A 12500-nucleotide genomic window follows, 5' to 3' on the forward strand; every position below is an offset into this window, starting at 1 on the left:
CAGTGGCACCCCCGGCTCTGCTAATTGCGGAGGTATTTCAGGAGGATGATTCCAGGCTGCAGTCTCACACCTCAGGCAGCTCAGGAGCTGGGGCTGCTTCCCAGCGCTCCGACGGCGGCACCGAATCTGGGTCAGGGGATCCTCCCTGGCTGCTCATTCCCTGCCTCCTAAAAAGATGCAAACTTGTGCTAATTGCTCAATATTCCTGGCAGGGGGAGAAGACAAAGCCCCTGCCACCGGGGTGCCAAGCGGTGCTCACAGCAGCCACCGCCCTGCGCCCTTGGATTCCACCTGGAAGCTTTTAGGCATCATGCAAGGGGATGTGCCAGGGCCAGCACTGGGCTCCCCAGGACCAGAGGGACAGGGAACTGCTGGAGAGAGTCCAGGGGAGGCTGCAGAGCTGCTGAGGGGCCTGGAGCAGCTGTGTGAGGAGCAAAGGCTGAGAGCCCTGGGGCTGTGCAGCCTGCAGAAGAGCAGCCCCAGAGGGCATCTGAGCAATGCTCAGCAAGAGCTGAAGGAGCTGTGGGGGGCAAGAGGCTGGGGCCAGGCTCTGCTGAGTGGTGCCCAGGGACAGGCCAAGGGGCAAAAGGCACGGAATGGAAGGCAGGAGGTGGCAGCTGAGCAGGAGGAGACATTTTTGGATATTGGGAAAATGCCCATACTGGAAATGATGAAAAATGTGTTGCGTATTAGGAAGATGTTGGAGATGGGGAACAATTTCTGTGCTGCAAGAGTGGTCAGGGACTGGAACAGGTTGCCCAGGGAGGTGGTGGAGTCCCCATCCCTGGAGGCATTCCAGGAATGTGTGGCCATGTCCCCTGGGGCCATGGTTTGGTGGCCATGGTGATGCTGGGTTCGTGTTGGACTGGATGAGCTTAGAGGCCTTTTCCAATCGAACCAATTCTATGAATCTATGAAAATTCTTCACTCTGAGGGTGCTGGAGGCCTGGAGCAGGCTGCCCAGAGAGGTTGTGGAGTCTCCTGGTGTGGAGAGCTTCCAACCCCCCCTGGGCACTGTGGTGCTGAGCAAGCTGCTGTGGGTGCCCTGCTGGAGCAGGGGTTGGGCTGGGGGAGCTCCAGAAGTCCCTTCCCACCTCTCCATGCTGGGATTCTGCCTTTGGATTTGTAGCTCAGTGTTGTGCCAGATGGGTGCTGAGCTCTGCCAACAGCAAATGACAAAGCAGATTCCATTGGACATCCAGGAACACATCCTGAGCACTTCTGTGAGGCAGCAGGGGAAAGGCTGACACCTGCCCTAAGGCAACCAGAAGGGCCCCAGCACCACAAGACCTTCAACCCAGAACCAAGGACAACCAACCTCAAAACCACTACCTCACTAACTACCCCAGCTTCATTATCCCTGGGGATTAATTAGCCTTGGCTAATTGTCCTACCCCCACGGGGGCTGCTGGAAACATCCAGCATCTTGGCAGGAACAGTCCAAAAAGGTCATCCAGTCCCACCCAGTACTGCCAGGTCACCACCAACCCATGGCCCTCAGCACCACATCTCCATGGCTTTGAAACCCCTCCAGGGATGGAGACTCCACCACTGCCAGGTCACCACCAACACATGGCCCTCAGCACCACATCTCCATGGCTTTGAAACCCCTCCAGGGATGGAGACTCCACCACTGCCAGGTCACCACCAACCCATGGCCCTCAGCACCACATCTCTATGGCTTTGAAACACCTCCAGGGATGCTATTTGCATTTTATTGTGGGCAGAAGATCAAACAATCCAGGCCCAGCCTGCCACAAAGCAAAGCCTGAGGGACATGGGGGAGGAACATGTGGACAACAAAGCCACTCAAGTGCATCTGCTTGGTGCTGGTCAGGCCATGATCACAGGCTGGGGGAAGTTCATCATGGTGACAGCTATGTTCTGCTGCTTCTGCAGGGCTTTGGACAAGAAGCTGCTGTGCTGCTGATGGAGGCCAGGGCAGCAGAGAAAGAGCTTTCAGCTTTCTCCCTCCTCACCAGGGATTATTTTTTTTCCTGCTTGGTTGTTTAGAAAGGAGTAAAGCTCCTCATGGGGATGCCCTACCTTCAAGCTAAAAATAAAACTCCATTAAACCCTCTCTGTGAGTCCCTGGTGTGTTGCTAAAGAGTCAAAAAGAAAGGAAGAAAAACTTGGAATCAGCCAGAAAAAAAAAAAAATCTCATCTGCTGAGGAGCAGCTCCCTCAGAGCAGCACAAAGCTGGCATCTGCTGCCTTTGGTGCTAGCAAAGGGTCCACTGCCAGACCACAAATGGTCCTTGCTGCATGGGTTCTGGCCAGCTCTGGAGCCCTCAGCACAGCACAGACAGGGACCTGTTGGAGCAGAGCCAGAAGAGTCCACAGCAGTGCTGGGAGGGCTGGAAGCCCTCTGCTGTGAGGCCAGGCTGGGACAGTTGGGGCTCTTCAGTCTGGAGAAGAGAAGGCTCCAGAGAGATCTTCTGGTGACCTTTCAGTGCTTGCAGGGGTGAGCAGAAAGCTGGGGACAGACTTTTTCTCAGGACCTGTGGTGCCAGGCCAAGGGGGGATGGTTTGGACTCCAAAAGGGAGATTGAGAGTGGAGAGAAGGGAGAAATGTTTGACACTGAGGGTGGGGAGAGCCTGGCCCAGGCTGCCCAGAGAGGTGGGAGCTGCCCCATGGCTGGCACCACTGCAGGTCAGGTTGTTTGGGGCTCGAGCAGCCTGCTCTGGTTGGGGAGGTCCCTGCTGGCTGCAGAGGGGTGGACCAGATGAGCATTAGAGGTCCCTTCCTACCCAAAGCAGTCCTCAACAGACTCCCCCTCGGGATGAGCATTGGAAGGGACCTCAGAGCTCATCAACTCCACCCTCCCCACCACGCCCAGGGACACCTCTCAGCTAGACTCAGCTGCTCAAGGCCTCATCCAGCCTGGCCTTGAGCACCCCCAGGCAGGAGTCATCCACAGCCTCTCTGGGCAGCCTGTGCCAGACTCTCACCATTTTTACTTCAGCCTTTTCTCTCCCAGTGCTCCTCACACAGCAGGACTCTTCCTCTCTCTTGCATTTATTCTGATCTACTAAAGCCTCATTTTCAGGGGGAGGACACAAAACCAACCACATGATCTAAACACAGTGAAAAGATGAAGAGAGCAACATCAAAGCCTCTAGTTCAAGAGGCAGCTCTTCAAGTGGTGCTTTGTCTGCATGAACCTCAAATGGGTTATTTTCTTGCTCCATGGGCTGTTGGCCTTGAGGGATGAGCTCCATGAAAGAAGCAGCTCCATTATGTCCCCATCCTGATCCCCAGTGCAGGGGCAGGGAAATGAACTCCTCAAGAGCATTTCAATAGAAGCAAAAAAGAAAAGAAAAGGAGGGTTTGCCAATCTGCTGCCAGAGGCAAAGCACTGCAGCAGACATCCCAGAATCATAGCATGGTGGGATGGGAAGGGAGCTCTGGAGCTCCCCCAGCCCAACCCCTGCTCCAGCAGGGCACCCACAGCAGCTTGCCCAGCAGCACAGTGCCCAGGGGGGGTTGGAAGCTCTCCACACCAGGAGACTCCACAACCTCTCTGGGCAGCCTGCTCCAGGCCTCCAGCACCCTCACACCAAACAACTTTCTCCTCCTGCTCAGCTGCACCTCCTGCCTTCCACTCTGTGCCCCTTGGCCTGTCCCTGGGCACCACTCAGCAGAGCCTGGCCCCAGCCTCTTGCCCCCCACAGCTCCTTCAGCTCTTGCTGAGCATTGCTCAGATGCCCTCTGGGGCTGCTCTTCTGCAGGCTGCACAGCCCCAGGGCTCTCAGCCTTTGCTCCTCACACAGCTGCTCCAGGCCCCTCAGCAGCTTTGCAGCCTCCCCTGGACTCTCTCCAGCAGTTCTCTGTCCCTCTGGCACTGGGGAGCACAGCACTGGATCCAGCACTGCAGCTGTGGCCTGAGCAGGGCAGAGCAGAGGGGCAGGAGAACCTCCCTTGCCATGCTGGCTACACTCCCCTTCCTGCACCCTAGGAGACCATTTGCCTTCTTGGCCAGAAGGGCACCTTGCTGCCTCCTGGGGAACTTGACAAGCTGTGCCCACCCAGTGTGAAAAGGATGCCAGAAGAAGGCTCCAGAAGTGCCAGGCACAGACTGGCTCTGGCAAGGACCAGGAGCTGTGGGGCAAAAGCACTGTGAAGGGCTCAGCAGATTCAGTAGCAGCCCTGACTGCACCTTCCCAAGGGTGGGTGAAGGACCTTTGGCTACATCCCACCAAGGCCAGGCTGGATGAGGCCTTGAGCAGTGGGAGATGTCCTTGCCCATGGCAGTGGCAGGGGGGGGGGGGTTGGAACTGGATGAGCTTTGAGGTCCCTTCCAACCCAGCCCAATCCCTGAATCTCTGAAATGCTGTGAGATGAAGTCCTGACTCTGTCACAGCATCAGAGCATGGCAGAGCTGTGTGGTTGGGCAGGGTGCAATCACAGAATGCACCAAGGACAGGACCTCCAAAGGGCATCCAGCCCAACCCCCCTGCACTCAGCAGGGACATCCCCACCCAGAGCAGGCTGCCCAGAGCTCCACTGAACCTAGCATTGAATGCCTGCAGGGATGGGGCTTCCACCACCTCTCTGGGCAACCCATTCCACTCTTCCACCACCCTCACAGTCAAGGACTTCTTCCTAAGGTCCAACCTCATTCTGCCCTTCTCTAGTTCCAAAGCATTGCCCTGGAGGATGCCCTGAGGTCCCTCCCAGCAGGCTGGGACTCTCTGGCTGTTCCCTGAAAGCTGCAGCAAAATGCTGGCTTTCAGTTTACTCCCTTTTAAATTGCTCCACATCATTGCAGAGGACAAGAACATTGCACTTGGAGATGATCAGGCCAGAAAGTCTTGATGAATAATTAACTCAATTAGCACTGCTTGTTTTCTGCTCCTTCTGTTGGACGTTGAGCACTCCAGACTCAGCTTTGTGCAAACACAAATCTCTCTCTTGTTCTGGGTTTTGGGGTTTTTCTGTTTAATGGCTGGGAATTTGCTGCATGGCAGCTCTGATCCATCAGCTTCAGCTGTCCCTTAGCAACCAAGCGCAGCAGAAGAGCAGGCACCAAGAGCATGGGGTGGCAATGGTGGGAGCAGAGCTTCAGGGCACTGACAAGGAAAGAACATTGAAAACACAGGGGAGGACTTCACAGCACTCCTGAGGGTGGGATATGGAAGCTTAGAATGGTCTGGATTGGAAAGGACCTCCAAAGGGCATCCAATTCAACCCCCCTGCACTCAGCAGGGACATCCTCCACTGGATCAGGTTGCTCAGAGCCTTCTCCAGCCTCACCTTGAATATCTCCAGGAATGGAGCCTCAGCCACCTCCCTGGGCAGCCTGTTGCAGAAGAGCTTCAGGGAAAGAGAAGGACATACATTGCTCAGAATCCCTGAACCCCAGTATGGAGGGGTGGGAAGGGAGCTCTGGAGCTCCCCCAGCCCAACCCCTGCTCCAGCAGGGCACCCACAGCAGCTTGCCCAGCACCACAGTGCCCAGGGGGGGGTTGGAAGCTCTCCACACCAGGAGACTCCACAACCTCTCTGGGCAGCCTGCTCCAGGCCTCCAGCACCCTCACACCAAACAACTTTCTCCTCCTGCTCAGCTGCCACCTCCTGCCTTCCACTCTGTGCCCCTTGGCCTGTCCCTGGGCACCACTCAGCAGAGCCTGGCCCCAGCCTCTTGCCCCCCACAGCTCCTTCAGCTCTTGCTGAGCATTGCTCAGATGCCCTCTGGGGCTGCTCTTCTGCAGGCTGCACAGCCCCAGGGCTCTCAGCCTTTGCTCCTCACACAGCTGCTCCAGGCCCCTCAGCAGCTTCTGCAGCTCTTCCTGCTGCTCTCTCTTTTCTGTGTGCATCTCTGGGTGCCTCCAGGCTCTTCCTTGGCAGAGCAAACCACTTCAGAACCTGTTCCCCTTTTGCTCTCCCTGTTGGTGTTTTGAAGGTATTTTGCATCCTGTGGGACCTCTCTCTCCTCTCAGAGCTCTCCAGCCCACTCTGCCCACCCCACCACCCCACCCACCAGTCCTCATGCTCCTTCTCTTCCCAGCAGGGCTTTCATTATCCCCAGGGTTGCTTTTTATAGCAGGAATAACTCTGGGAACAGCACAGATCCATGGCCTGGCTCCTTGGCATCACACAGATTGCCTTTATTGCTTTCCTTCAGCTTTGGGCTTAGGGATTTTTTTCCCTTCCTCTCCCTTGGAATCTCCCTCCCACAACATTCCTGCCATGCTGTGGCATTCACAGCTCGCTCTGGTGCACCTCCATTGCCACACTCCCTGCTGGTAAGTGAGCAGATGTTGCTCCCTGGCTTTGCTGGCAGAAGGGATCCTGCAGGAAGGCTGCAGAGAGACTTTTGCTGAGGGTGTCTGGAGACAGGCCAAGGGGAATGGTTTGGAGCTGAGGCAGAGCAGGGTCAGACTGGAGCTGAGGAAGAAGTTCTTGAGTGTGAGGGTGGTGAGAGTCTGGCACAGGCTGCCCAGGGAGGCTGTGGCTGCCTCCTGCCTGGGGGTGTTGAAGGCCAGGCTGGATGAGGCCTTGAGCAGCTGAGTCTGGTTGAGAGGTGTCCCTGGACATGGTGGGGAGGTTGGAGTGGATGAGCTCTGAGCTCCCTCCCAGCCTGAGCCGTTCTGATTCTCCGATATGATTCTATGAATCATGAAATGATTTGGGTGGAAGGGACCTCTAAAGGTCATGTGCTCCAAGCCCCTGTAGTGAGAAGGGACAGCTGCAGCCAGAGCAAGTTGCTCATGAAGCCTGACCTTGAATATCTCCAGGGATGGAGCATCCACCACCTCCCTGGGCAACCTGTGCCAGCCTCTCACCACCCTCACTCTCAAGAATTTCTTCCTCCTCTCCAGTCTCAATCTCCCCTCTCCCAGCTCAAAGCCATTGTCCCTCCTCCTGTCACTCCCAGCCCTTGTCCAAAGTCCCTCCCCCAGCTCTCCTGGAGGCCCTTCAGCTACTGGAAGGCTGCTCCAAGGTCTCCCTGGAGCCTTCTCTTCTCCAGGCTGCACAGCCCCACCTCTCCCAGCCTGTCCCCACAGGAGAGGTTCTGCAGCCCTCTGAGCATCTCAGTGGCCTGCTCTGGACCCTCTCCAGCAGCTCCACATCCCTGCTATGCTGCAGGCCCCAGAACTAGAGGTAGTGCTGCAGGTGGGGTCTCAGCAGGGCAGAGCAGGAGGGCAGAAGATGTCAGAGGAAGCAAAGGAAGCTCTGTTTGTCATGGAGCTGTTGTGTTCATTCAGCTGACATGAATGAAAACATCCTAGCAGCTCCACTGGCCTTGGCCGTGGGGAGGTGGAAGGAAGCCTCCAGGTGATGCATCTCCTCTTCTTCCTTCCCCTGGCTGTTTTTAGAGCCCTGCAGGGAAGCTGCTTCATTTTCTTTCTCACTGAGTGCCTTCCAATTAGGGAACAATGACTTTGCTAATTAGCACCACCGCAGGAGCTCTGATTCCATCTTTGCTGAGTGCCTCCCAGGATGGATCCTTTGCTGGGCTTCACTGCCCCATCCCGCAGCCCCTTTCACTGCCAGCAGCCCCTCAGCTCAGGGCACTGCTTGTTGGGTGCCTCACCTTCAGCCAGGCTTTGGATGCTGTCTGGCAGGTTGAGGGAGGTTCTCCTGCCTCTCCATCCTGCCCTGCTGAGGCCACATCTGGAGTGCTGGGTCCAGTTCTGGGCTCCTCAGTCTCTTTCTCTCTCAGGAGTCTCCTGAAAGGAGGTTGGAGCCAAGTGGGTCTCTTCTTGCATGTACTTAGTGATAGGACACCTGCAATCCTGTGTCCAGTTTGGGGCTTCCCAGGTCAAGAGAGACAGAGACCTGCTGGAGAGAATCCAAGGGAGAGCCAGGAGGATGCTTAGGGGACTTGAGCATCTCCCCTGTGAAGAGAGACTGAGAGCCCTGGGGCTGTTTAGTCTGGAGAAGAGAAGGCTGAGAGGGGATCTGATCAATGTCTATCAATATGTGAGGGGTGGGTGTCAAGTGGAGGGGGCCAGGCACTTTTGGGTGGTTCACAGTGATAAGACAAGGAACAACAGGTTCAAACTTGAACATAGAAGACTTCAGCTGGGGAGAAACTTCTTTCCAGTGAGGGTGACAGAGCCCTGGAACAGGCTGCCCAGGGGGGTTGTGGAGTCTCCTGCCATGGAGACTTTCCAAATCCACCTGGATGCATTCCTGTGCAGACTCCCCTCAGTGATCCTGCTCTGGCAGGGGGGTTGGACCTGATGATCTCTGGAGGTCCCTTCCAGCCTCTGATATACTGTGAGACTCTGACAAGAATAAATGCCCTCAAGTTGCACCAAGGGAAGGTTAGGTTGGGCATGAGGAACAATTCCTCTGCTGCAGGAGGGGTCAGGGATTGGAATAGGCTGCCCAGGGAGGTGGTGGAGTCCCTAGCCCTGAAGGTGTGCAAAAAAACTTCAGACATGGCTCTTGAGGACATAGTTTGGTGGCCATGGTGGTGTTGGGTTGATGATTGGGCTTTTCCACATGGAACTATTCTAAATCCAATGAGAGTGGTGAGACAGTGGCACAGGCTGCCCAGGGAGGCTGTGGGTGTCCCCTCCCTGGAGGTGTTCAGTGCCAGGCTGGATGAGGCCTTGAGCAAACTGGGAGGTGGGCTGGTGGGAGGTGTCCCTGCCCAAGGCAGGGGTTGGAACTGGATGAGCTTGAAGATCGCTTCCAACTCAAACCACTCTATGAATCCATGATGTCAAGATTCCCACCAAGCATCAAACATTTTTCTCTCCAACCCATTTCTCAGATAAGATCTTTGAGAACAATAAAAATGGGGTAGAGGAGGGGAAGGCAGAAGGAGAAATGAAAGAGGGAGAGGCAGCAGGAGTCTGTTGTCACTGATCATGGAGACCTGAGGGGCTGCAGCTCTCCTTTTCCCCATTCTAAAGGCACAGCCTTGGGCAAATTCTGCCTCAGACAAGGATCTTTCGGGTTCAGTGAGCTGAGCTGCAGGGGGAGAGTGATGAGGGTGTGCAGGAGGCAGGCAAACAGCTGTGGAGTTCACTCTGCACTGCCTTGGTGCTCAAGGCTAGGCTTTAGCTTCTGGCTTTCGGGGCACTCTCCTTTTTTTTTTATTTTTTTTTTTTTTTCTTTTTGTTCAAATGATTAAAAAAAAAGAAGAAAAAAAAGAGAAGAGAAGGCTCTGAGGAGACCTTCTTGTGGCCTTTCAGTATCTGAAAGGGGATACAAGAAAGCTGGGGAGGGACTTCTGAGGGTGTCAGGGAATGATAGGACTGGGGGGAATGGAACAAAACTAGAAATGGGGAGATTCAGATTGGATGTTAGGAAGAAATTCTTCCCCATGAGGGTAGTGAGACACTGGCAGAGGTTGCCCAGGGAGGTGGTGGAAGCCTCATGCCTGGAGGTCTTTGCAGCCAGGCTGGATGTGGCTGTGAGCAACCTGCTGTAGTGTGAGGTGTCCCTGGGCATGGCAGGGGGGTTGGAACTGGCTGAGCCTTGAGGTCCCTTCCAACCCTGACAATGATTCTATGACTCTAAGAGGAACACAACCTCCACGTGCTAGTGCTGAGCCCAGCAGGGGGAGGCGAGGCAGGGGACTTACTTGAGGGTGGTGAGCTCTGTCAGGGATGGTTGGGTGGCCTTGAGATAGCTCTCCCTGCGGGCAGCAACCTTCGGAGAGGGCTTGGGGCTGGTGTCTGAGTCGCCGCTGTCGTCGTCCCCCATGGCTTTGATGTAGCTGCCGCTGCGCATCCTGCGGCAGGGGATCTCCTCCTCCTTCCCCCGGGGGCTGTACCCAGACCACTCATCCTGGGGCACCTGGGGACACAGACAATGCTCTTAGCAGCACCCTCCTCCCTCCTGCCGCTTCACAGCAGCTTTTCACCATGCTGTGCAACCAGATACCCTCCTGGCCACAAGGTCCCAGCCTTAGTCTTACTCACAGCATGGAGGGGTGGGAAGGGAGCTCTGGAGCTGCCCCAGCCCAACCCCTGCTCCTGCAGGGCACCCACAGCAGCTTGCCCAGCAGCACAGTGCCCAGGGGGGGTTGGAAGCTCTCCACACCAGGAGACTCCACAACCTCTCTGGGCAGCCTGCTCCAGGCCTCCAGCACCCTCACACCAAACAACTTTCTCCTCCTGCTCAGCTGCCACCTCCTGCCTTCCACTCTGTGCCCCTTGCCCCTCGTCCTATCCCCACAGACCCTTCTGAACAGTCCCTCCCCAACCTTCCTGCAGGTCCCCTGCAGATATTGAAATGCAGTTCTAAGGTCTCCTTGGAGCCTGCTCTCCATGCTGAACACCCCCAGCTCCCTCAGCCTGGCCCCATAGCAGAGGTGCTCCAGCCCTTTGTGGCCTCCTCTGGACCTGCTCCGTCAGGTCCTTGTCTCTCTTGTGTTCCCAGCAACATCTGACCAGGCTGAGCCACAACAGATACTTTTCTGGCCAAGGTCCAATCCTTAGCCTGATCTGACCAAAGGATCACTGAATTCTGGAGGCTGTTGGGAGTCCTCATTGCTCTCTACAACTCCCTGAAAGGAGGCTGGAGCGAGGTGGGGCTTGGGCTCCTCTCCCCAGGAACATGTGATAGGATGGGAGGTAATGACCTCAGGTTGCACCTCAGGGAGGTTTAGGTTGGAGATGAGGTAAAACTGAAAGAGTTCTTCCCTGAAAGGGTTCTCAAAGCTGGAGCAGGCTGCCCAGGGAGGTGGCTGAATCCCCAGCATTGGAGGGGGGTGGTGCATGCTGGAATTCTGGGATGCTCTGCTGTGTCTTCTGGAACAATTGCAGAGCACAGTGCCTGTGAGGCCCTCCAGATGCTTCCTTTTCCCAGGAAGGAGCTGTGCAGAGCCTCTCCCCCAGGCTGTGGCCAAGGGTCTGGCTCCAAGGGCACTCACTGGGCTGCATGCAAGCACCTGGCACCTGGAGGCTCCTTCTAGGGAGGATTCCTGCCATGAAGGGTGGCACAGCTGGGACAGAGCTGCTTCCTGCTTTCCAGGAAATCAGATGATCCTTTGGCCAGAGCATTTTTTTTCAGCATCAGGACATCGTGCAGGGACAGAATCACAGAATGGTAGGGGTTGGAAGGGACCCCTGGAGATCCTCCAGTCCAACCCCCCTGCCAGGGCAGGGGTGCCTAGAGGAGGTCACACAGGAACACATCCAGGGGGGTTGGGGATGTGTCCAGAGATGGAGGCTCCACCACCCCTCTGGGCAGCCTGCTCTAGGGCTCCACAGCCCATAAATTAGAGAAGCTCCTCCTCATGTTCAGATGGAACTTCTGATGTTCCAGTTTATGCCCTCTGCCCCTTGGGGCACCACTGAAGACAGCCTGGTCCCACCCTCCTGACTCCCACCCTTGAAGCATTGATCAGCATTGCTCAGATGCCCTCTGGGGCTGCTCTTCTGCAGGCTGCACAGCCCCAGGGCTCTCAGCCTTTGCTCCTCACACAGCTGCTCCAGGCCCCTCAGCAGCTTTGCAGCCCTTTGCTGTCTCTTCTCCAGCACTTCCCTGTCCTTCTTGAACTGGGGACTGGACCCAGGACTCCAGTTGTGGCCTCAGCAGGGCAGAGCAGAGTGAGAGAAGAACCTCTTTCTACCTGCTGCCCACACTCTTCTTGATACACACCATTGGCCTTCTTGGCCACCAGGGCACATTGCTGGCTCATGGTCACCCTGTTGTCCATCAGCAGTCCCAGGTCCTTGTCCCCAGAACTGCTCTCTAAGAGCTCAGCCCCCAAGCTGGTCTGATCCATGGGGCTGTTCATCCTCATCACTTGCATGGTTGTTGTTCCTCTGACAAAAAAAAAAAAAGTAGGGGGAGAGCTGACCTCAGACCTGATGATGATCATCAGTGCTGGGATGGAAGCAGAGCTGCTGGCATTCACCTTAGTGAAGTCAGAGGGATGCTGGACACGTCCCATTCTGCAAATGAGCTTTAACATCACAAGAAGACCCAGCAAAAGAGTTGCCTCCTTCAAGGGGTTGAGAGCTTTATGGACCTTAACCAACAGATTGAATTACAACAGACCCAAAAAAAGCATCCATTGACCATGGATGAGTTAAACCATAGAATCATCAGGGTGAGAAAAGGCCTCCGAGATCATCGAAGTCCAACCATCAACCCCACGTCATCATCATCAAATCATTAAGGTTGGAAAAGGCCTCTAAGATCATCAGGTCCAACCATCAACCCAACATCATCATTGAATCATTAAGGCTGAAAAGGTCTCTAAGATCATCAAGTCCAACCATCAAGCCAACACCATCAATGAATCATTAAGGCTAGAAAAGGTCTCCTAGATCATCAAGTCCAACCATCAACCCAACATCATCATCGTCATGGAATCATTAAGGCTAGAAAAGGCCTCCAAGATCATCAAGTCCAACCATCAACCCAACACCATCATCACTGAATTATCAAGGCTGGAAAAGGCCTCCAAGATCAAGTCCAAACATCAACCCAACATCATCATCGTCATAGAATCATTAAGGCTAGAAAAGGCCTCCAAAATCATCAAGTGCAACCATCAACCCAAGAGCACCAGACCAGCCTT

General features: G+C 55.4%; 1 protein-coding gene across 1 annotated transcript in view; it reads right to left on the reverse strand.

The window, feature by feature from the left end:
• DLGAP1 (DLG associated protein 1) overlaps positions 1-12500 on the reverse strand; it is an 82070-nt gene that overhangs the window by 59361 nt on the left and 10209 nt on the right. The window contains exon 3 of the mRNA XM_054381624.1: positions 9549-9763. Coding sequence (XP_054237599.1) covers positions 9549-9763 — 215 coding nt within the window. The remainder of the gene's footprint in view (positions 1-9548; positions 9764-12500) is intronic.

Source organism: Indicator indicator, chromosome 6 (assembly GCF_027791375.1).
Source record: "Indicator indicator isolate 239-I01 chromosome 6, UM_Iind_1.1, whole genome shotgun sequence".
NCBI classification, from domain to species: Eukaryota; Metazoa; Chordata; class Aves; order Piciformes; family Indicatoridae; genus Indicator; species Indicator indicator.